The sequence below is a fragment of the Peromyscus leucopus genome, chromosome 1, assembly GCF_004664715.2.
Source record: "Peromyscus leucopus breed LL Stock chromosome 1, UCI_PerLeu_2.1, whole genome shotgun sequence".
Taxonomy (NCBI): Eukaryota; Metazoa; Chordata; class Mammalia; order Rodentia; family Cricetidae; genus Peromyscus; species Peromyscus leucopus.
Genome location: NC_051063.1, coordinates 102576472 through 102595833, shown reverse-complemented (window position 1 = coordinate 102595833; position 19362 = coordinate 102576472). Strand labels below are relative to the sequence as shown.

The following is a 19362-nucleotide window of genomic DNA, read 5'->3' as shown; positions in this document are numbered from 1 at the left end:
GTAGGAAGGAAAAACACTCCTATCAGTTATAATCCTCGTTTTTTACAACTGGTCTTGTGGCCTTAATGTCTCTTCAACCTGTAGGTCGTGACTCCTTTGGGGGTCAAACTGCCCTTTCACAGGGGTTGCATATCAGATATCCTGCATATAAGATATTTACAATTTATAACAATAGCAAAATTACAGTTATGAAGTAGCAACAAAAATAGTTTTAGAGTTGGGGGGCGTCACAACAACATGAGGACCTGTATTAAAGGGTTGCAGTATTAGGAAGATTGAGAACAACTGCCTTAGCTGGTTTTCATAATTATAAACAGTATTATATATTGCACATTGATTAAAAGCATATACTGCCTTCTGGAGAGCTCTGCCCCAACCCTCCAGGCACTGTTACTGCGTCTTTAATGGTCATTCCATCATTCTGTCAGGCTGACCAGTGGGTTCCATGAACATGGGCCCGCTGTTGTACTTCTCTAACTGCAAGGAGTTTCTTGGTCAGAAGCAATACTGTGTGGAATATGATAGAAGATAAGGCATTCTATAAGTCCATGATGGGAGTTTTGACAGAAGCATTATGTTCAGGAAAGGCAAAATCCATAACCAGAATAAGTATCTACTTCAGTAAGGACAAAGCTCAGTGTTGGTCTCTCCTGTTGGCAGATCTGGCACTCAGCAGCAGCTGTAGCCAAGTTAGCCTTGGTGATGGGAGTCTGTGTTGTTGAGCCCATGCATAACTCTGCACTTTGGCCACTTTGTTCATGGACCCATTGGGCAATGACAGGGATGGCTGGGGAAGAGAGGCTAATTGGTCATCCTATCTATTTGATTATTGAACTCTTCCTGAGCTGAAGTTACCCTTTGATGAGTATTTATATGCGACACAGTATCTTCATGTCCTTTGCCCATTTGGAGAGATCTCTCTCTACACACTCCTTCCCCAGATGTCTTTCTCAGCAGTTTTCCTCTTGCTCTTTCAAAGTCCCTGACCATCCAGCCAATCAATTGGCTACAGCCCATAAATCTGAACAGTTGCACATCTGGCCATTTTTTTCTTCTAAACAGTCTATGACCATGTCTACTGCCCAAAGTTCTGCCCATTGTGAACATTTCCCTTTACCTGGTGTTTTTCAGGGTTGTCCTAGAAAGGAGTTGTAATGCTCCAGGTCCATTTCTGGGTGCTGCCTACAAAATGTGCAGAACTGTCAGTAAACCAAGCCCTAGTCGTCTTCTCCTTAGTCAGTCAATCATGGGACAAGCCTTATGATGCTATAGGTGAATCAGAAGGCATTGTAATGGGAGTAAAAACCATAGGCATTTGGGCAACTTCTTGATGTATCTTGCTTGTGCCCTCAGGACCTGCCTGGGTCCGATCACATGTACATGACTTCCATTTGATAATGGGTTGCTGCTGTGCACGTCATACTTTATGGGTGATGAAATAATAACCCAACTTTGGCAATTCAAGTTGCATGATAACTTGATGACTCACTGTCAGATGTTCAGTTTCCACTGTTACAATAGCAGACCAAAGAACTGTCTCAAAGGGAGAATACTTGTCTGCAGATAACGGTAGAATCTTGCTCCAAAATCCCTCAGTGATTCACCTATGTTCAGACAACATCCCTATCTGCCACTGACACTTTGAGTACCACTGGTTCTGTTGGATCATAGGGTCCAAGTGGTAAACAGCCTGCACAGCAGCCTGGACCTGTTGAAGAGCCTTCTCATGTTGCAGGACTCACTCAGAGCTATCAGCTTTCCAAGTCATTTGGGATTTGGGCAGAAGTAACACCCAAGTGAGGAATGTGCTGTCTCTAGAATCCAGACAGGCTCATTAAATGTTTGTGTTGCTGTCTTGATGGTTGGGAGGGGCCATGTGCAATAACTTATCCTTCACTCTAGAAGGAATATCCCTGCATGTGTCACCACTAGACTCCTAAGAAATTTCACTGAGGTGGAAGGCCCTTGAATTTTGGTTGGATTTTTTATTATTACCCCATCCTCTGGTGCCCATATATGTTACCAACAAAGCTCAAAGTAGTTGCTAACCCCTACTCGCTTGGTCCAATCAGCATAATGTCCATAGAGTGGACCAGTATGTTTTATGGAAGAGACAGATGATCAAGATCCTTTCTAAGTTATGACACAGGGCTGGAGAGAGAGAATATATCCTTGAGATAAAACTGTAAAGGGATACTGCCGGCCTTGCCAACTGAAAGCAGATTGCTTCTTGTGGTCCTTAATGAATAGGTATTGAGAAAAAGGCATTTGCTAGATCAATAGCTGCATACCATCTACCAGGAGATGTGTTAATTTGCTCAGGTAAGGCCACTACATGTGGTACAGCAGCTACACTTGGATTACTTGATTGAAGTTTTGATAGTCAACTGTCATTCTCCATGATCCATCTGTCTTCTACATTGGCCAGATAGCTAAAGGGAGATGGTGGGACCTATCACTCCTGCATTTTTCAAGTCCTTGATGGTGGCACTAATTTCTGCAGTTTTTTCCAGGGATGTGAAACTGTATTTTGGGTCACTTTTCCCTGGTTGAGGCAACTCTAATGGCTTCCATTTGGCCTTCCCCAACTATAATAGCCCTCACTCCACAGGTGAGGGAAGCACTGTGGGAATTCTGCCAACTTCTAAGTTATCTATCCCAACTATACATTCTGGAACTCAAAAAACAAGCACAGGATGAGTTTGGGGACCCACTGTGAGTCAGACTTCTGCCCAAACTCCAGCATTCACCTGACCTCCGTTAGCCCCTACTTTAATAATGTTTCTTGGGATCTCCTGGAATCGGTATTAATTCAGTACCAGCAACCAATAGACCTCAGAAACTGATTGGTTTCCTTTCCCCACTGTTACCTGTGTAAAAGACCGTAGGTCCCTCTGGGGGAAGGACTGGAGAAAGGCTAACAGTAAAACATATATTTTCTCAGGGTTCTTCCTACAAGGGACCTGACCATCCCTTCATTCAAGGAATTCTGTGTCTGCAAACCGACTCAAGTATGGTTCACAGGTCAAGAATCTTGTTACAATTCAGTTTAGCCTTTCTTTCATTTGAGAATTTTTCTGCTTATTCAGATCAAACAAAAATGTAGTAGGCTTCTTATCTGTTTCATGCCTGGGAACACCTTGACTGGTTAGCCAGTACCAAAGTTCCATACAAGTCATGCCACCATAAAAATCCTTTTGCCTGTGCTGCCTGTTAGGACAACGATGATCTCTTTGCCTTTTTTGCTGTCACCTGGCCCCTCCTATTCCTGTGTCCAGTTAAACCCACAGCATTTAATTCATCCAACTGAGCAGGAGGATCTCCAACCCTAAACTAAGGTCTAGCACAAGCAAAAGAGAGATGACAAAGCTCTTCAAATGTGCTGGTGCCCCTCTCACTATTTTACATCTCAGAAGATTAGTGAAGGGCATGTCTTCTGGGCCTTCCCATTATGGAGGGAAGTTTTTACACGGCATACCCACTCAAGCAGTTTTCCTGAGCTTAAAAATAATCAACACTAATCCAAGGGAGATCAGGCATCTCAAGCTCTATTTCAGTAGGCCATCTTTAACTGCAAGCTTTCTATTAAACCAGAATCTCTACTCCATGGGCCTATATCAATAAACTCAGCCTGATTCAGTTCTATGTTCCTTCCATCATTATCCTACACCCTTAAAACCTATTCCCACACAAATTCCCCAGACTTATATTTGAAAGAATTAGAAGTCATTTAGCTCTCTCGTGGTATAGTGTACCTCCTCATGGACTATACTTTCTGTTGACCCTGTAGGAGCCTACTTAGCCTTATGTCTGGTTATTGGTGGGCCCTGAGAGACTGCAGTATTGTCTGGCCTGGCAAGTCACTGCTGGTTTGGCAGACAATGAAGGATTAAATCTCACAGGCAAAGGCAGAGAGGACAATATTGCAGGAGGTTTTAGGGTTGGGGAGACTACTTCAGGTGAGATAAAAAGTCCTTAGCCTCAGTAGGGTCATCCCATACATCTCCATCCCAAATTACAGGGTCCTTTTCTTTGACCAATAAATACCCTTAATTTAACTGTTGACACCTTCTGAGGCTGGGACTTGGATTTTGGTTTTAATTTTTCCAGGGCATACTTAGAGAACTTTAGACTGGTTATGCACATCTGGAGCCAGAGTGAGGGCAAGCAGGCCAAGAGCAAAAGCTTCCTTCTTCTCTGTCTTTCTGTGGGCTGCCACCAGAAGATGTAGCCCAAATTTAGGGTGGTTTTCCCACCTTAGATAATATGATCAAGAAAAACCCTCATAGATTTGCCCAGCTGCTTGGGTTTTAGTTGACTGCAGACGTGGTCAAGTTGAATAACAAGATTAATCATTACATCCAGGGAATTCAGTCTTCTTGTTTGTTCTCTTTTTTTCCTCCTCAGGTGGAAGAACTGAGTAAGAAGTTAACAGAGTATGATCAAGCCAGCAAGGTGCAGCAACAGAAGCTCAAGGTGGGACGGATGTGTGACAGGCCCACCCTCTGACTGCAAGTCATGGGTGGAGGAACATCTTCTCTAAGCTCAGGGGCTAGGGTGGTAGGGGCCACAGCATAAGTACCCCGGGGCCATCCTGGATCTCAGAAACCTTGCCTTTGCCTTCTGGTAACTCTCACAGGAAGGCCTGCTTTCTGTTATAGCCATCTGTGCTTTTCAATTAGATTAAAACAAAAAAAAAGACAGAGATATATAGCTCAGTGGTAGAGTACCTGCTTGGTGCGTGGAAAGCACTCTACCACTGAGCTACATATCTATGCCTTGATCAGTTTGCCTAAATCTCTGAACTCTTCATCTCTAAAACGGGGATCAAAGTTATTTCTCAGAGTAGTTTGGAGAAGTGAGTTCTGTGATTGAGTGTGCACATGCAGTCACCTCTCACTGTACTCTCCCCACCAGGGTGTTCTCTGAGATCAGTTTCTGTTCCCTTGTACTTGGTGCCTGGTCTCATAGATGGCAGGCAGAACTGTGAGAAGTATTAGAGCCAGCAGGTGGTCAGCAGAATGTCCACAGGAGAACCTGGGAGGGAGAATGTAACTGTTTTGTAGGCTGCGGTTGGGAGAATGTATGTGTTGGGTGGAGGGGTCCTAGGTATCCTGAGAGAATATATCTTGAAGGACTCTGGAGACTGAGTGGGTTTGGGTAGACTAACCAGGGCTGCCTTTTTGGACTGACTTCTCAGGCCTTCCAGGCGCAGGGGGGTGAGAGCCAGCAGGAGGTCCAGCGCCTCCAGGCCCAGCTGAGTGAGCTGCAGACCCAGCTGAGCCAGAAGGAGCAGGCAGCTGAGCACTACAAGCTACAGGTGAGGGGACAGGCATGGCCTGCTCTGCCCTTCCTCCTGACCACTAGGCTCTGCCGTACCTACCCACCCTATCTGTCCACACAGATGGAGAAAGCCAAGACCCATTATGATGCCAAGAAGCAGCAGAACCAAGAGCTGCAGGAGCAGCTTCGAGACCTGGAGCAGCTGCAGAAGGAGAACAAGGAGCTTCGGGCTGAAGGTGAACGTTTGGGCCGTGAGCTACAGCAGGCAGGGCTGAAGACCAAGGAGGCTGAACAGGCCTGCCGCCACCTTAGTGCCCAGGTGCGCAGCCTGGAGGCTCAGGTAAGCATCTACTTTAACAGAGGCGCCTCACCCTGTACTGTTGGAATCCATGTCCTCCTCTCCAAGGCCAACCCTACTCTAGACTTCTCTTTATTTTACCTCCCAGGTTGCCCATGCAGACCAGCAGCTTCGAGACTTGGGCAAATCCCAGGTGGCAACTGATGCCTTAAAGAGCCGTGAGCCTCAGAAACCTCAGCTGGACTTAAGTATTGACAGCCTGGATCTGAGCTTGGAGGAAGGAACCCCGTGCAGTGTTGCTAGGTCAGGAGACATGCCTTTCTACCCTGTGCCTGTTCGCTGAGCGAACGCTGTTCTCGTCTGTGGTTCGGTGTGAGGACAGATGCATGCTCAGGGCACAGGAGAAGTGAAAAGTACAACAGTTGGAAAGCCTGGAGAAAGCTCTCTCTCACGAGCCTTGATAGACTGCACAGGTGTGTGCAGGGGTGAGGAGCAGCTGTATTGGCAGGCTGAGTAGGCCTGAGAGCCCAGAGCCTGACTGGATTTGATCTTAGACTGATGAACCTCAGAAGTGCTGAAATTGAGGACCACAAGGTTGGATTTGCGTGTTAGAGTCTTCTGATAGTATAGAAGTCAAGGTTAGAAGTAGTTACTGTTTCGGTCAAATATTTGTCCTGCACTAACTGTATGCAGGTGTTTCTGAATACTTAGAACAGTTCCAACTTTATTTCACCCCCTAGCCACCATCTTAGGTCAGCTATATTCATCATATCTCCTTAAACAGATAGAACTGGGTTGAGGGGCAGTCACTGGCCTAAGCCTCCACAGTGATGGAGCTCAGGTTTGAACCCGGCAGCCTGGGCTGAGTCCTTGCTTGTCACCACTCTCCAGCTTCTCCCAGTCTAAGTGTAGGTGAGATGAGCTCAGGCTGACCAGGGAAGGGAGTGTACATGGAGCCGTGTGCAGCTAGAAGAGCTTCTTAGAATGTTGACTGTGAAAGTGTGGTAGGAGAGTCGAATTCCACTCCCATTCATGGCCTGGGCACCTGTGAAAAGCTCTGCTTATTAAACTAGGAGACCCATGAGGAAAAACAGGCAGAGGGTTTCGAGTGGGGAGTGATAACTGCATCTCAGCAGATTTGTTTTTTTCTATAGCAAGCTGCCTCGTACCCAGCCAGATGGCACCAGTGTCCCTGGAGAGCCAGCTTCACCCATCTCCCAGCGCCTGCCCCCCAAAGTGGAATCCCTGGAGAGTCTCTACTTCACCCCCATTCCTGCTCGGGGTCAGGCCCCCTTGGAGAGCAGCTTGGACTCCCTGGGCGATGCCTTCCCTGACTCTGGCCGTAAGACACGCTCTGCTCGCCGGCGTACCACACAAATCATCAACATTACCATGACCAAGGTTAGGCTACTAGGCATGAGGCTGCAAGATGTTAACGCCAGTTCCTATCCCATCAGTTAAGAACACACAGGGATGGGAAAGCAAAGGTCTTAACTAATTTAGGAGGTCTTCTTTGGAGAAGGGCAGCACCTGCCTGAGAGGAAGGCAGAGCAGAATATAGGAAATAACAGCTAACCCTGGGCTTCTAGCACCCCCATGTAGCCAGGAGGTTGCTTGGCATGGCCCTCGATGGACTGCTACTTCAAGACTTGGATTCTCTTTTTTTTTTTTGTTTGTTTGTTTTTGTTTCAGGACTGGAGAATAGATGGAAAGGTGCTTTTATGCCTTCTACTACTGAGAATTGGGGGAGAATGTAGATGATGTTCAGACCCCAGGAACCTTGGGTGTAGGGAGAGCAGAGGTTGTGGACCAAGACCAACTAGCTAGCTCAGGAGATAGGGATTCTGACTCTAGCCTAGCTACTTCTAGCTGTTTGACTGGGGTTACCCAACGTTACTTACCTCTGAAGTAGCCTGATAATGCCACCTTCAAAGTCTTGTGGGTAGAAGAGTCTTGGCAACCTCAGCATCTTACAAGTACTGTGTGGCCTGTTGATATGCTTGCAGTCTAAAGACCCCTTTACAGCAATGTGGAAACAGCACATGTATTGTGGCGTCTGGGTGCTTTGGGGCAGAGGAAGGTGGTGCTTATAGTGTTACTGCAATGATTCATCCTTCCAGAAACTAGATGTCGAGGAGCCAGACAGTGCCAACTCATCCTTCTATAGCACACAGTCTGCTCCTGCTTCCCGAGCCAGCTTGCGAGCCACCTCCTCCACCCAGTCTCTGGCCCGCTTGGGCTCTCCTGATGATGGCAACTCGGCTCTGCTTAGCCTGCCTGGCTACCGGCCTACTACGCGGAGCTCTGCTCGTCGATCCCAGGCCAGGATGTCCAGTGGGGCCCCTCAAGGTGAGGAGACTGCAGGAATTGACCATAACCCCCAAACAAGACTGGAAGTGGGTCTTGGCTCAGGGAAGAGGCGAGCTCAAGGCAGGCCTCCTGCTGCTCCTCATTTGTCCCTCATCTCAGGGCCTTCCCTATCCTGGGACTGCAGAGGAGCAGTCTGGAGCAGGATGCTCACCAGTTGCTTAAGATTCCCAGGGTGGCAGTGGACACTTGTACAAGGCCACTTTCTGGGAAACAATGGGCTTTGGGAAAATCAGGCTGCCCAGAAATTCTTTGGAAGTTGCCCTTTGAGTTCTAGGGACCCTCCTTGGGTATCAGTTCATGACCCTCCATTTCTCTTGGTGTGGGGCACCAAGCCTTGGTAGGTGAATAAGATGCTACAGCCTCTGCTTCTGACACTCTTCTGACCTCCTCCAAGAGTGTGTGCCTCCATGAGACAAATGATTGGGATGGGTGTGCCACTTTTGTTCTGTATCATCGGGACACAGAACAGGATTGTGTGTCCCCCTTGAAGCCCCTCAGGAAGGTGGGAGGACAGTGTGTAACTGCAGCCGTGTCTGGCCTAACTTCCTGTCCTTCATAGGGAGGAACAGCTTCTATATGGGTACTTGCCAGGATGAGCCTGAGCAGCTGGACGATTGGAACCGCATCGCAGAGTTGCAGCAGCGCAACCGAGTATGCCCCCCGCACCTGAAGACCTGCTATCCTCTCGAGTCCAGGGTGAGATGTAGGGTCACCTCAAGGCCTCCCACACTGACTGAGGTTCCAGCCTGAATATGTATGTATGCTGGGTCTTTGGCCTACTGGAAAGGTCACTCTCGTGCTTCCACATGGAATAATTGGCAGCTGTCCCTCAGGAGTGAAGTCAGACTGAGGCTGCTAGCTATTCCTCAAGGTATAGGTAGACAACAGGAAGGCAGGCATTTAAGGATCTAGCTCTTGGGTGTTATGTGGCAACCCTAGTTCCTGCTCCACACAGCTGGGGCCCACTGATTGCTTCTTGTTCTACGCAGCCTTCCCTGAACCTGGCCACCATCACTGATGAGGAGATGAAAACAGGAGACCCCCAGGAAACCTTACGCCGAGCCAGCATGCAGCCAGCCCAGATCGCCGAGGGTGTTGGCATCACTACCCGGCAGCAGCGCAAACGGGTCTCCACAGAGACCCACCAGGGTCCTGGCACTCCCGAGGTAGGTGACGCTGCATCCACGTGTGAACAGCTCACCGTGTCTTAAGTAGTGAACTGGATAGAGGAGTCTCCCTTTCCATCCACGTGTGAACAGCTCACCGTGTCTTAAGTAGTGAACTGGATAGAGGAGTCTCCCTTCCCAAGGCACACACCAGATGGACTGTTGAAAGGTCTCTGTCAAGAGCTGGGGAAGCATGCCATCGTTTGCATTTGTCTAATTGTCCTCTGCCTCACAGTCCAAGAAAGCTACCAGCTGCTTCCCACGCCCTATGACTCCCAGGGACCGGCATGAGGGACGCAAGCAGAGCGGCACTGCTGAAGCCCAGAAGAAAGCAGCTCCAGTTCTTAAACAGGTTAGGCTGGGCCAAGTGAAGCCTTGCTGGCAGAGCCCCCAAAGTAGCAGGTTGACAGACCTTACCCCACAGGTGGACCGGCGCCAGTCAATGGCCTTCAGCATCCTTAACACACCCAAGAAGCTGGGAAATAGTCTTCTACGGCGAGGAGGTTCAAAGAAGACCCCAGCAAAGGTTTCCCCCAATACTCGCAGCGGAACCCGCCGCTCTCCACGTATTGCCACCACCACAGCTGGCGCTGCTACTGCTACTCCTCGGGCCAAGGGCAAGGTAACTCAGTAAAAGGACGACGACCCCTAGACTACTCTACAGGGCAGCATCCAAGCAGGGCCAAGCTAGACAGTGGAGTGGGGTGGAGGCGCAAGAAGAGGTACCGTACCCTTTGTCTGGTTAGCCATTCCTAATTGAGGACCCCATGTTTCTTAGGCATGATTGGCAACTGATAACTTAAAGATAGGTGTTTATGGGACACAAAGGGAGGGGTTCCAGGCAGGGCTTTTCTGAGCTAGCTAATAGAGGTTGGCAACACACAAGACTTACTCTGGCCAAGTGACTGTCTCTCTTTTTCAGGCAAAGCACTAAAGAGTCAACACCAGTGCGTGACCCTGCCCGTGTCCTCAGCACTGACCTTGCCTGGTCCTTTTCCTTCTACTGCCCCTCTCAGTGCCTTCTCTCAGCTCCCGGCCAATGGTGGCCATCCCCCCAGAGACAGTGATGTTTGCCTGCACCCTTGCCTGGTACCTGGACCTTCACTGTTGCCTTTTAGGCATCTTTTCAGAGCTGGCCCAGGAGGCTTGGAGCTTGTACAGTGTGGGGTATTCTCCCTATCTTGCCTCCTGATTTTTTTCCCCCCTTTTTGGAGAAAAGCCTACTTCTCCATCATAACTAGATTTGAGGCTGGATTCTTGAGCCCAGACAGTCTTCCTTAGTCTCTGGACCTAGAAGGGACCACTGGAGAAGCAGGCTGTGCTTCGTGCTGTTCCTGGTAGCTGGGCCTAGCAGAGGCCTTTGCTCTTGCAGCCCAGGACTGGGCTTGACCTGGTAGGAGCCTCTGCTCTTACCTACTCCCATCTACACAAGGACACAGGTGCCTGGAGGATGCTCTTTTCCAGGACAGATGGGTCCTGGGTCTCAGGGGTGGGATAGGTGGCAGCTCATACTTCACCTTCCCCAGACTTGCACTGGGGTGGGATATGGAACTATGGGAAGGTTTTTAAGGGCCAGGGATGGATCTTTTCTAAATGTTATTACTTGTAAATAAAGTCTATTTTTCTCCCTTGAGTGCTGAGCTCTTTTGAGTGTGTATGGGGGAAGGAGGGAAATCACAGCTCTTTGGGCCCCGAGGAGTCTTCAGACCACCACTCTTATCTGTCTTCCTGGAACCACATTTTCTAGAATCTTTCCACACTCCATTTCTGGCCCCCTAATACTATGGGATATTTTCTATTTTAAGGGTTTGAGTTATCCTGAATCTCTACTTGGCATGAGAGACAGTGTCCCCTGCTCCTTCCTGAGACAGGCAGTGTTCCTGTGGACAGTACAAGAGCCTAAAATACATCAGAGGTTGAGGTGCTGCCGCTCTATGAGGACTCATCGTGGGCCCTGCTGAGATGACAGATACAATTGTGATCTGAAGCAGCCATTGTCCCATCCCTTCCTTGGGACAGTACATTGGGGCAAATGAGGAAAACAAAACCACCTATAAATAATGAAGTCAATGCAGATTGTGGCCAGAGCTCAGTGTAGATGTTGCCAAAGTGACATCTCAACCAAGGCTCACCTGTTGGATTGGTGCAGAATGTCAGAGATCTGACATGCTGTGGAAAGTCATGTGAATTGTGGGCAGAGCTGCTATTGCTTGGCTAGGGCACCATCAGGCCTTAGAGGTTCCAGAACACCAGTGGGATGAAGACGACATTAGAAAAGTTAACGAGATGCGTTGGACAGAAGGACAAGCAGGAGCAATTCTAAGGGCCTGATTTAATTACTGTGATATTCTAGGTAGAAATGAAGCTTGAGTTTGAGGCTCAGCTGAGAAGCAAGCAGAGCCTATGGTGGAGACTTCACCCTCCAAGTAGATGGGAGCCAGGCTCCAGTGGCTGGCTTCATGCTAACCCCTGGCCCTGGTGATGTGGGTCCTGGGCTGTGGCTGGAGAGGATTTCTTGAGAAGGGGACGGGATTGTCTTCAACCCATCCTGGAGAAGTAAAGGCATACAAGGTCAGAGCTAAGGAAGAGTTCTTACCCCTCTCTCACTGAAGACCTAAGTTCCTCACTTCTGTCTCTGGCTGACCTCAGAGAAAGGTTACTTGCTTACAGGCTGTCCTGGCAAAGCCCATCCTTTCTTCCCCAGACAGCAGAGTTCCTCCCATCCCTGGATGCCTTCCTTCAGGTTCCTTACCCAGAGCTGGGCCAGAACGATGTGATACTGGGCCACCTGTACAGGGTCCACAAACAAACAGGAGAAGTTGGTGCTTCGTAGGGTGGGGTTCAGTTCCTCCAGCACCAAGGCTCTATGTAGCCAGGTGCTTGTATTCCTGTGCTCCCGACTGCAGGAGCAGAAGGAAATCATGAGAGGGTTGCGGGAGGTCTCCCTTCTGCTAGTCCAGCTGCTATGACCCTCACCTTGTGTGACCCTCCCTCAGCCGGCCAGGGAGGTGCTCAATGAAGGAACCATTGCCCAGCCAGTAGAGGATGCTGAAGTAGGGGAAGCGGCTGCAGGCAGTACAGGACAAGGTCAGCGTTCCATCTAGGAGCACGTATGGCTGTTAGTTATTCTATGCAACAGAGGCCCCGACTCCCCCAGCTTCCCTTAGTCATGAATCAGAACCTATAATACCTGTGCCCCGCCTACGTAGGAAAACGTTAAAGGAAAATACAGGCATTAATCTCTCTAAGCCCAAGGGAAATGCCCTGAGTTGATGTAATTCTTCTACTTCCGTGCTTCCTTCCTCGGGAGACCTTTTCTAAAACAGTGCCCGGTATCTAAGATTCTACACTAGGTCCAACAGTGTCGTACTAGCAGGCTGATGGCCCTCTGAGATGGCCAGAAGGCAGGCAGGCTCTGGGCAGTGGGGCTATGCCCTGGAGTACCTTGCAGCTAAGGCAAGGTGAGGGTCTATAATTCTATACGAGCCATCTTGGGAGCCAGGCTGGCCTGGCTGGTGTTTCTTGGCAGATGGGAGGTACACTCCCAAGTCAACCCAACCCATGACCTCTGCTCACAGCCTGCCTTCTGACAACTAAAACCTCTTGGACTCCCATAATTGTTCCTTACTCAGTGGCACTTCTTCCTCTGGCCAGATCACGTCCAGTGCTGGGTACCGCTTAGTCAGAACTGCTGGAGACCAGGATGAGCATGGGTCCTTTGAGCTCCCAGTAAAGACAGTGGCAGTTGTCTGAGGTGCAGGTGTGGCTCTGGCCAGAATGACAACATGGACATACAGAAGCAGGACCCACCAAGAATTGGGGTCTGAGGAACAGATAGTTACAGATGTAAAGCTCAGCATCCTAGCACCTACTTTGGTCAGAGACAAGCTGCTACTTGAGTGGTGAAAGATACTCCTAGACTGTCACCAGGCATCAAAGTGGGTGGAGACCCTTCAGCCTCCACCCTTTAGGCCTGCTGAACGTGGTGCAAAGAAGCCTTGCATTGGAGCCAGAGCCAGAGCAGCTCCACAGAAGCTCAAAGCGAGTGCTCCACCCATTAGGAAGACCCCACAGAGCCCCACGTCCCACGTCCACCCTTTAGCCCTGCTGAATGTGGTGCAAAGAAGCCTTGAATTGGAGCCAGAGCCAGAGCAGCTCCAGAGAAGCTCAAAGCGAGTGCTCCACCCATTAGGAGACCCCACAGAGCCCCACGTCCCACCTGCTCTCCAGCAGTGTCTCATGGTCATGATGAATGTGTCAGGAGCAAGCAAGTCTGGTGTCTGTAACTTCCTCTGGAAAAAGGTGAGTAAAGTTCAGCCAACCCCACATCTTCTCAGGTTCCTTACCTCAGACAGACATCAGTTTCAGCCTCTGGTACTTCAGAGGGCAGGCCTAGGGCCACACGCTGGGCAATCGGCACTTAAGACACCACTATTGTTACCTAGTAACAATTTCCTCTTATACCGGCTCCAAAGCGCATTTCTATGACGGTGTCCCAATCTAATCCTACTTGTTGGGAAGAGGGAGAAAGGCACAAAGAGCCAGGGACTTACCTGGGAAGCAACACTCTCCGTTGACAGCCTCCTTCTGGGAAGAGCAGGATGCAGTCAGCTGCTGGGAAAAGCTCCCAACCACGATTTCACTTTCAGTTCTGCTCCAACCAGGAACCCCAATCCCAAGCAGGCTGCTCCGCCCTGTGACCCAATGCTCAAAGTAGACAGGATCCCCAGGCTCCTCTCCGAACTCACTAGGGTCTTCTGTCCACCTCACCCCACTAAGGCCCCTAAGGGGGTGACAGATCAGTCTCTTGCAGATCAGCACTGTCTTGCCTAGGAGTGGACTGTGGTCCCCTTCCACCCTTCACAACTAACTTTCTATAAAGCCAAGACTTTATTTTCTCCAGAACAATGCCCAAAGAGTCAATAGTCATTGGTACTAGGGACCCCAAATTGAATCATGACCTTTTTACACTCAATGCTATACTGGCCCATTACCATCTTAGCCCACTTCCCACTTCCCACTTCCCCAGCCCCAAGGTCAGCTGTATCACTTAACACCCACTCTTCACACGCACAGGCATAACCACTTCTGCAGGCTCACTGGTTAAGTCTTGATCTTCCTACCTGGCTCTAAGCCCTGAAGAGCTTCGGGGAGCTCCGAGACTCAGTGTGGCTGCTTGGCCCCAAAACTCACCACAGGAAATAGCAACTTCCCTGCTTGGCTGGTGTACAAAACTCCCAGCCACACTCAGTTGACCCTAAATAGCCAGAAGGCACTTCCCCAACCCTGGCTCCAGTAGCTCAGGGGCTGGGACTTGGCAGGGACAAAACTAGATCCAGGTCAAGTCTAAAGCTGTGCTCTCTGAGTCTCATGGCAGAGTCTCTGGTGCATGCACCTGTGGTAAGTGTGTGGTCTGAGGTCTGTGGTTCTGTGATCAGCAGGGAAAGCTGTTGACAACAGGTAGGGAGATGAGTCAGGTTTGGAAGATCTACCAGGAATAAACATTCACAACTGATTCGGATGCAGGAGGCTAAAAGCCATGTCTTTTTCTGTCTCGCATTTCTCCTCTGAGTAACTCTACCTACCTTCTACCAGCTAGGCTGCAGAATGCAGGGAAAACTCCCTCAGAATCCAGGATCTCCAAGAGTTTGACCCAGAGTTTACACAAGACCACCACCCTCCTGGGAGGGGGTAGTACCAGTCCACTGGGGCATGGGTGGAGGTGCAGGAAGAGGAACTAGGCCTTTACCTTAGAGCAAGGAGATCAGAGGTAGCCCGCAGGTTGTGGGATTCAGGACTGATAAAAGTATGAAAGCAGCCGGGCGGTGGTGGCGCACGCCTTTAATCCCAGCACTCAGGAGGCAGAGGCAGGCGGATCTCTGTGAGTTCGAGGCCAGCCTGGTCTCCAAAGCGAGTTCCAAGAAAGGTGCAAAGCTGCACAGAGAAACCCGTCTCGAAAAACCAAAAAAAAAAAAGTATGAAAGTAGCCTTGGCCTTAGGGAGAAGGGAGGGAAGAGGAGGAGTGATCTCTGAGCCCTTTGCTCAGCGCCCATTTCCCTGAGGACGGAGGGAGACAAGAAATGGCTAAGTAGTAGGGGTAGCAGGGTACTAGTCTCAGGCAGTGAGAATGGAGGGCCCTCAGTTAACGGGGCCCAGTGAGGCTTCGGGGCCCCTAATGCCACAGGACAGGAACCATTGAGGTGGGGATGTGTGGAAATGAGGCCCCAGCTCTCAGTTGGGGTACAAGAAGCAAGACACCCTGGGGTCACAGGAAAGGTAGCAGAAAGCAAGGCAGATGGCTGTCAGCTCTCCAGCCCAGCTCAGGGAGCTTTATTCAAGGAGAAGACAGGACCCTGTTGGGTTCCTGCTGCCCTCAAAGGGGCAGGGTCACATTTCCCTAGAACACAGTGCTGCAGCTCCACAAGGCCTCCCTCCCAATGACTCCAGATGCCCAGGACTAAGGCTAGGCCGGCTCAGAAGCCCCTTTTTCAGAACCTGTACTCACTCACTTTCTATCTACCCACCACTCCAATTGTTGGGCCCAGGAAGAGCCCACAAATGACCAAGCCTACACAGGGATGTTACCTGGTCTGGGAATCCCTGCTTAGCTTCAAGGGCATAGTGATGACTAGCAGAAACTGATATCCATTAGTCTATCTGCTATGTGCATACACAAACACACACACACTTAGGCTTTTGGTAAGGAAGTGAGGTGCAGAGCGGCCTTTGGCACATGTTACCACTTCCAGGCTGAAGGGTCTATTTGCACAAGAAGCTCAACATCCATTGCTGCCCAAGTAGCTTCCACAGCTCAACTATACACCGATGGTTTCTATGCCCTGTCTGGCAACAGCCCTGCCCAGCAGCAGGTTATCTGCACTACTCATTCTTCCAGTTGTCCCAAAACATGTCAGTGAATTCTGAGGTCACAGGGCTTCCCTAGTTGGAAATGTCATTGATTTTGCCACACTCAGTCTTTAGTTTCCAGACAAAAAGGGAACAGAGCCATGTACAACAGCCATCTTATACCCCAGACGGATGAAGAGACCCTTCACTGCTGCTCACTGTTGATCTGTGGCACCAGTCTGAGCTCTGCAAACCGGGCTTCAGCCTTGCAGAGGGAAGGGAAGGGAAAGGGTAGCCACCAGAAAACCCACCATTGCTCTTAGCCAGAGGTGAGAAGACGCTTCCCAACCAACAGCTTTGCCCTACCCTGTTCAAGGAGGGTAAGGCCATGGGGTGGGGGACAGTTCCTATGCTCCACAATAAAAAAATTTAAATATATTCATCAAAATAATTTTCTTTTAAAAAGCCCCCACTGCTGACAGCCCCACTGGCTGGTTCTCCATCATTTCCCCCCGCAACCCAGACACAGCTGAGGAGGTCCTGAGTGGCCCAAGTGCCTTTGAGTCTTTCCCACCCGAGTCTTCGTGGGCAGCAAGGAGAGCGCCCTGAGGTCCATGGTGGGTGGGCTGGGTTCTCCAATGAGGTGGTTCCTGATTATTCCAGGCCCAGGATGTAGCTGATGCCTTGTACCAGGCCAATGATGACAGGCTGCCAGGCTACCAAGTATCGAAGCCAGTCCAGCAGCTGTCCATACATGACATGAGGCCTCTCCCAGCTGTTACAATGTTAAGGATCAGAGGCTATATGCAAGAGCTGTTAGGTTCATCCACCTTGGTAGTGAAGCCTTCCTTGGATTTGCCTACAGTTTGACACAGCTCCATAACCCAGAGAAAATAAAGCTACCTAGCTTCTCTTCAGGTCTCCACGGTGAAATGGAAGGCTGAACCCAGAGAATCAGGGGAAGGAAAGCAGAGGGGACTGGAGCAGACATGAGAAGTGTCAGATTTCCACAACCAACATCTATGCAGGGCCTCTATGCACCATTTCTCAGAGGTGACAAACAGCCTGAGCCTGACATACACCCTAGAAATGTATCCATGCAATGTAATCCCAGAGGAGGCTGGGAATGGAATACAGTAAACCATAGCGTCTTAAGCAAGTACTCTGCCTCCGGTCTAGCTATACTCTTGCCCCAAGAAGGTTCTTGCAATGTATAAAATTTAAGGTTTTCTCCATCAAGGAAAAACGTTGGGTCTACTGACACGTTGTGTAGTAATTTCCTTCCAGATAAAAGCTTTCATCTTGGCAGGAAGCTTGTTAAGACACTGGCTGTTCTTGGGTGGTGGTGGCACACGCCTTTAATCTCAGTACTCAGGCAAAGGCAGGTGGATGTCTGAGTTCAAGGCCAGCTTGGTCTACAGAATGAGTTCCAAGACAGCCAGAGCTACACAGAGAAACCCTGTTTTGGAAAAACAACAACAAACAAAACCAAAAAGTAAGATGTTCTAAAGGTGTAAAACATCCCATCCAGCTGAGAAGCTCCTTAAGCCCAGAAAGTAAACAATTCAAAAGCTCCAGGAAGTCCCTGAAACTGATCAGATACACTAGGCTCCTCCTTCATCAAGTATATATTATCAGTGAAAACTGCTGAGACACAGCTGAGCTTCCTAGAAGCCTCTCAAACCAGCTGAGCTGCCTAGAAGAGGCTCAGACCAAATGAACTGCCTGCAGCGAGTTCCAGGTTTGTGGCTTCCAGAAGCCATCATCTATGGTAGCTTTTGGTGATGCAGCTGTCTTTGAGTCATTTTGGCTCCTGTAAATAACCCCTCACCCACACTCCTATGAGTAACACCAATAAAACTCACTGGTTCACCAAGTTGTACTTGGGTGGCACCCTTACTTTGGTCTGTTGTTCATTCCCTATCTGGGGTGAGTAGATGTTCTTTCCTATCTTTCCAAGAATAGTATCACAAAAGAGGACACAGAGGGAAAAGGAGCCAAGGTTAGTCACAAGGAGCTCATCGCTGGCAGAGACATGAAGGAGGCCCTCCTAAGGTCAAGAAGTCTTTGGATGAGTTCCTTTCCTTTTACTTTACATCTAAATGTAGGGAAGGAGTCAGGAGAAAGGAAAGAAGGCCTGCAAAGCCCAGCTGGGAGGAAAGCCCGCAGAAAAGCTTTTGAAAAGGTGGAGCACTCCTGTCCCCTGACCAGTCCTGCTGGTCTATAGAGAGAGGGACCAGGAAACCACAGAACACAAAGGGCAGCTAGGGTAGGAGCTGGGACAAAGCTGGATCCTTGGACCTCACAGAACGTGAATGTGGGACCAGAGAAATGACTGGATAGGAAGGGTAGTGAGTGCCAAGGAGAAAATGGTCCTTCATTAGAAGTGAATAGAGCAAAGGTGTCCCCAGCTCGGCAGATCCTTCAGGCCCTGCCTGCATAGGTAAAGGTAGTCTGTAGATGGACCTCATGGGTAAGGCAGCACTCACTGGTAAAATAACTGTGGCCACTGCTCAGCCTCTAAAAGCCGCCAGGGAATCAAGTGAGATGGTGCTTCCTAGAGAGGAAGCAAACACGTGACAAGTGGCAGGGGCTGCTTCCGTTAGTAATTTATGATGGGCAGCTGTGTTTCCTGACTGCCTCATGTCACACCCCACTTCCCCAGAACAGAAGCCAAAGTGAATGGTAAACAAATTCTAGGTTAGAGGCAGTAGGGATGGCCCCAGGACTCAGACACAGACAGTACTTTCTGCCCATCACCACTTTCAACAAGGACCCAAAGGATACGGATTGCTGAACATCCTCTTCAGGTCCACCTTCTCCTTGCAGTAGGGACACGTCTGCTTCTTTCCCACGATGCACCAGCCTCGGATACAGAACTCATGGAATCTGAGCACCACTGGTCAAGGAAGTGGTAGAAAGCCAAACTGGCACTTCAGCCCATTTTGGATCTCAAGGTGCCAGAGCATCAGCTCTAGAGAAAGGTTCAGTTGGAGGCTTCACTCCTTACATACAGCTGTGTAATTTGGGGCAGATTCCTTCTCTCTGAATGTTTCCTCACAGGGGAGTGAGAGCAACGATCCTTATTTGCATGGTTGTTAAGAGCCAAGATGGAGATAATACACAATTCCCTACATGGCACAGGATGGGAGCTTAGTAAATACACGATCAAGATGAGATCAAATCCTCAGGAGGGGATCTGACTCTAAACTGAAGCACTTCATTAGAGGGTCTCCTTCTCCTGCGACACGCATCAGCTTGAGCAGCCTCACTAGCTGCTGCAGCTTTGGGTTCTCCACGACCTGGCAGTCCCTAACTACCTTCAACTGAAGAAAGGGTGGAGAAAGCTAAAGCTTCTGTCATGGCTCACCTACACTCCAACTCTGGACAACGCACCAC

General features: G+C 49.6%; 3 protein-coding genes across 16 annotated transcripts in view; 1 reads left to right on the top strand and 2 right to left on the bottom strand.

Annotated features, from left to right (window-relative positions):
- Positions 1–10750, top strand: part of Numa1 (nuclear mitotic apparatus protein 1) — a 79675-nt gene extending 68925 nt beyond the window's left edge. For 6 of the 8 annotated variants that reach the window (XM_028889106.2, XM_028889112.2, XM_037196907.1 and 3 more), the window contains 11 exons: positions 4408–4476; positions 5201–5320; positions 5405–5623; positions 5730–5884; positions 6736–6982; positions 7702–7930; positions 8511–8647; positions 8941–9117; positions 9353–9469; positions 9542–9739; positions 10040–10750. In XM_028889106.2, the coding sequence (XP_028744939.1) occupies positions 4408–4476; positions 5201–5320; positions 5405–5623; positions 5730–5884; positions 6736–6982; positions 7702–7930; positions 8511–8647; positions 8941–9117; positions 9353–9469; positions 9542–9739; positions 10040–10051 (1680 nt within the window). In that variant the 3' untranslated portion in view covers positions 10052–10750. The remainder of the gene's footprint in view (positions 1–4407; positions 4477–5200; positions 5321–5404; positions 5624–5729; positions 5885–6735; positions 6983–7701; positions 7931–8510; positions 8648–8940; positions 9118–9352; positions 9470–9541; positions 9740–10039) is intronic. The other 2 variants (XM_037196908.1, XM_037196904.1) reach the window with 1 other exon arrangement.
- Positions 10751–11429: 679 nt separating this feature from the next.
- On the bottom strand, positions 11430–15005 carry LOC114706630 (interleukin 18 binding protein). Of its 5 annotated transcripts, XM_037196915.1 has the most exons (7): positions 14241–15005; positions 13671–13704; positions 13337–13409; positions 12746–12940; positions 12094–12217; positions 11870–12017; positions 11430–11665 (listed from the first exon to the last, which is right to left on the bottom strand). In XM_037196915.1, the coding sequence occupies exons 3-7, from the start codon at positions 13362–13364 to the stop codon at positions 11519–11521; spliced, it is 642 nt and encodes a 213-aa protein (XP_037052810.1). In that variant the 5' UTR covers positions 13365–13409; positions 13671–13704; positions 14241–15005; the 3' UTR covers positions 11430–11518. The 5 variants fall into 5 exon arrangements, with proteins under 5 accessions (XP_037052810.1, XP_037052807.1, XP_037052808.1 ...); XM_037196912.1 differs by having other exon boundaries at positions 12746–13900; XM_037196913.1 differs by having other exon boundaries at positions 12746–13811.
- An 800-nt stretch (positions 15006–15805) lies between these two features.
- Positions 15806–19362, bottom strand: part of Rnf121 (ring finger protein 121) — a 63381-nt gene continuing 59824 nt past the window's right edge. For all 3 annotated transcript variants that reach the window (XM_028889037.2, XM_028889038.2, XM_037196887.1), the window contains exons 8-9: positions 18751–18852; positions 15806–16738 (exon numbers count right to left, since the gene is read on the bottom strand). In XM_028889037.2, coding sequence (XP_028744870.1) covers positions 16618–16738; positions 18751–18852 — 223 coding nt within the window. In that variant the 3' untranslated portion in view covers positions 15806–16617. The remainder of the gene's footprint in view (positions 16739–18750; positions 18853–19362) is intronic.

Coding starts and splice junctions, on each gene's coding strand:
- LOC114706630 (XM_028889120.2), bottom strand. CDS start 12,977: ATGCTGAGCTTTACATCTGTAACTATCTGTTCCTCAGACCCCAATTCT. Junction 12,018..12,093: donor CTGAGGGAGGGTCACACAAG/GTGAGGGTCATA, acceptor CTGCTCCTGCAG/TCGGGAGCACAGGAATACAA. Junction 11,666..11,869: donor TCGTTCTGGCCCAGCTCTGG/GTAAGGAACCTG, acceptor TTACTTCTCCAG/GATGGGTTGAAGACAATCCC.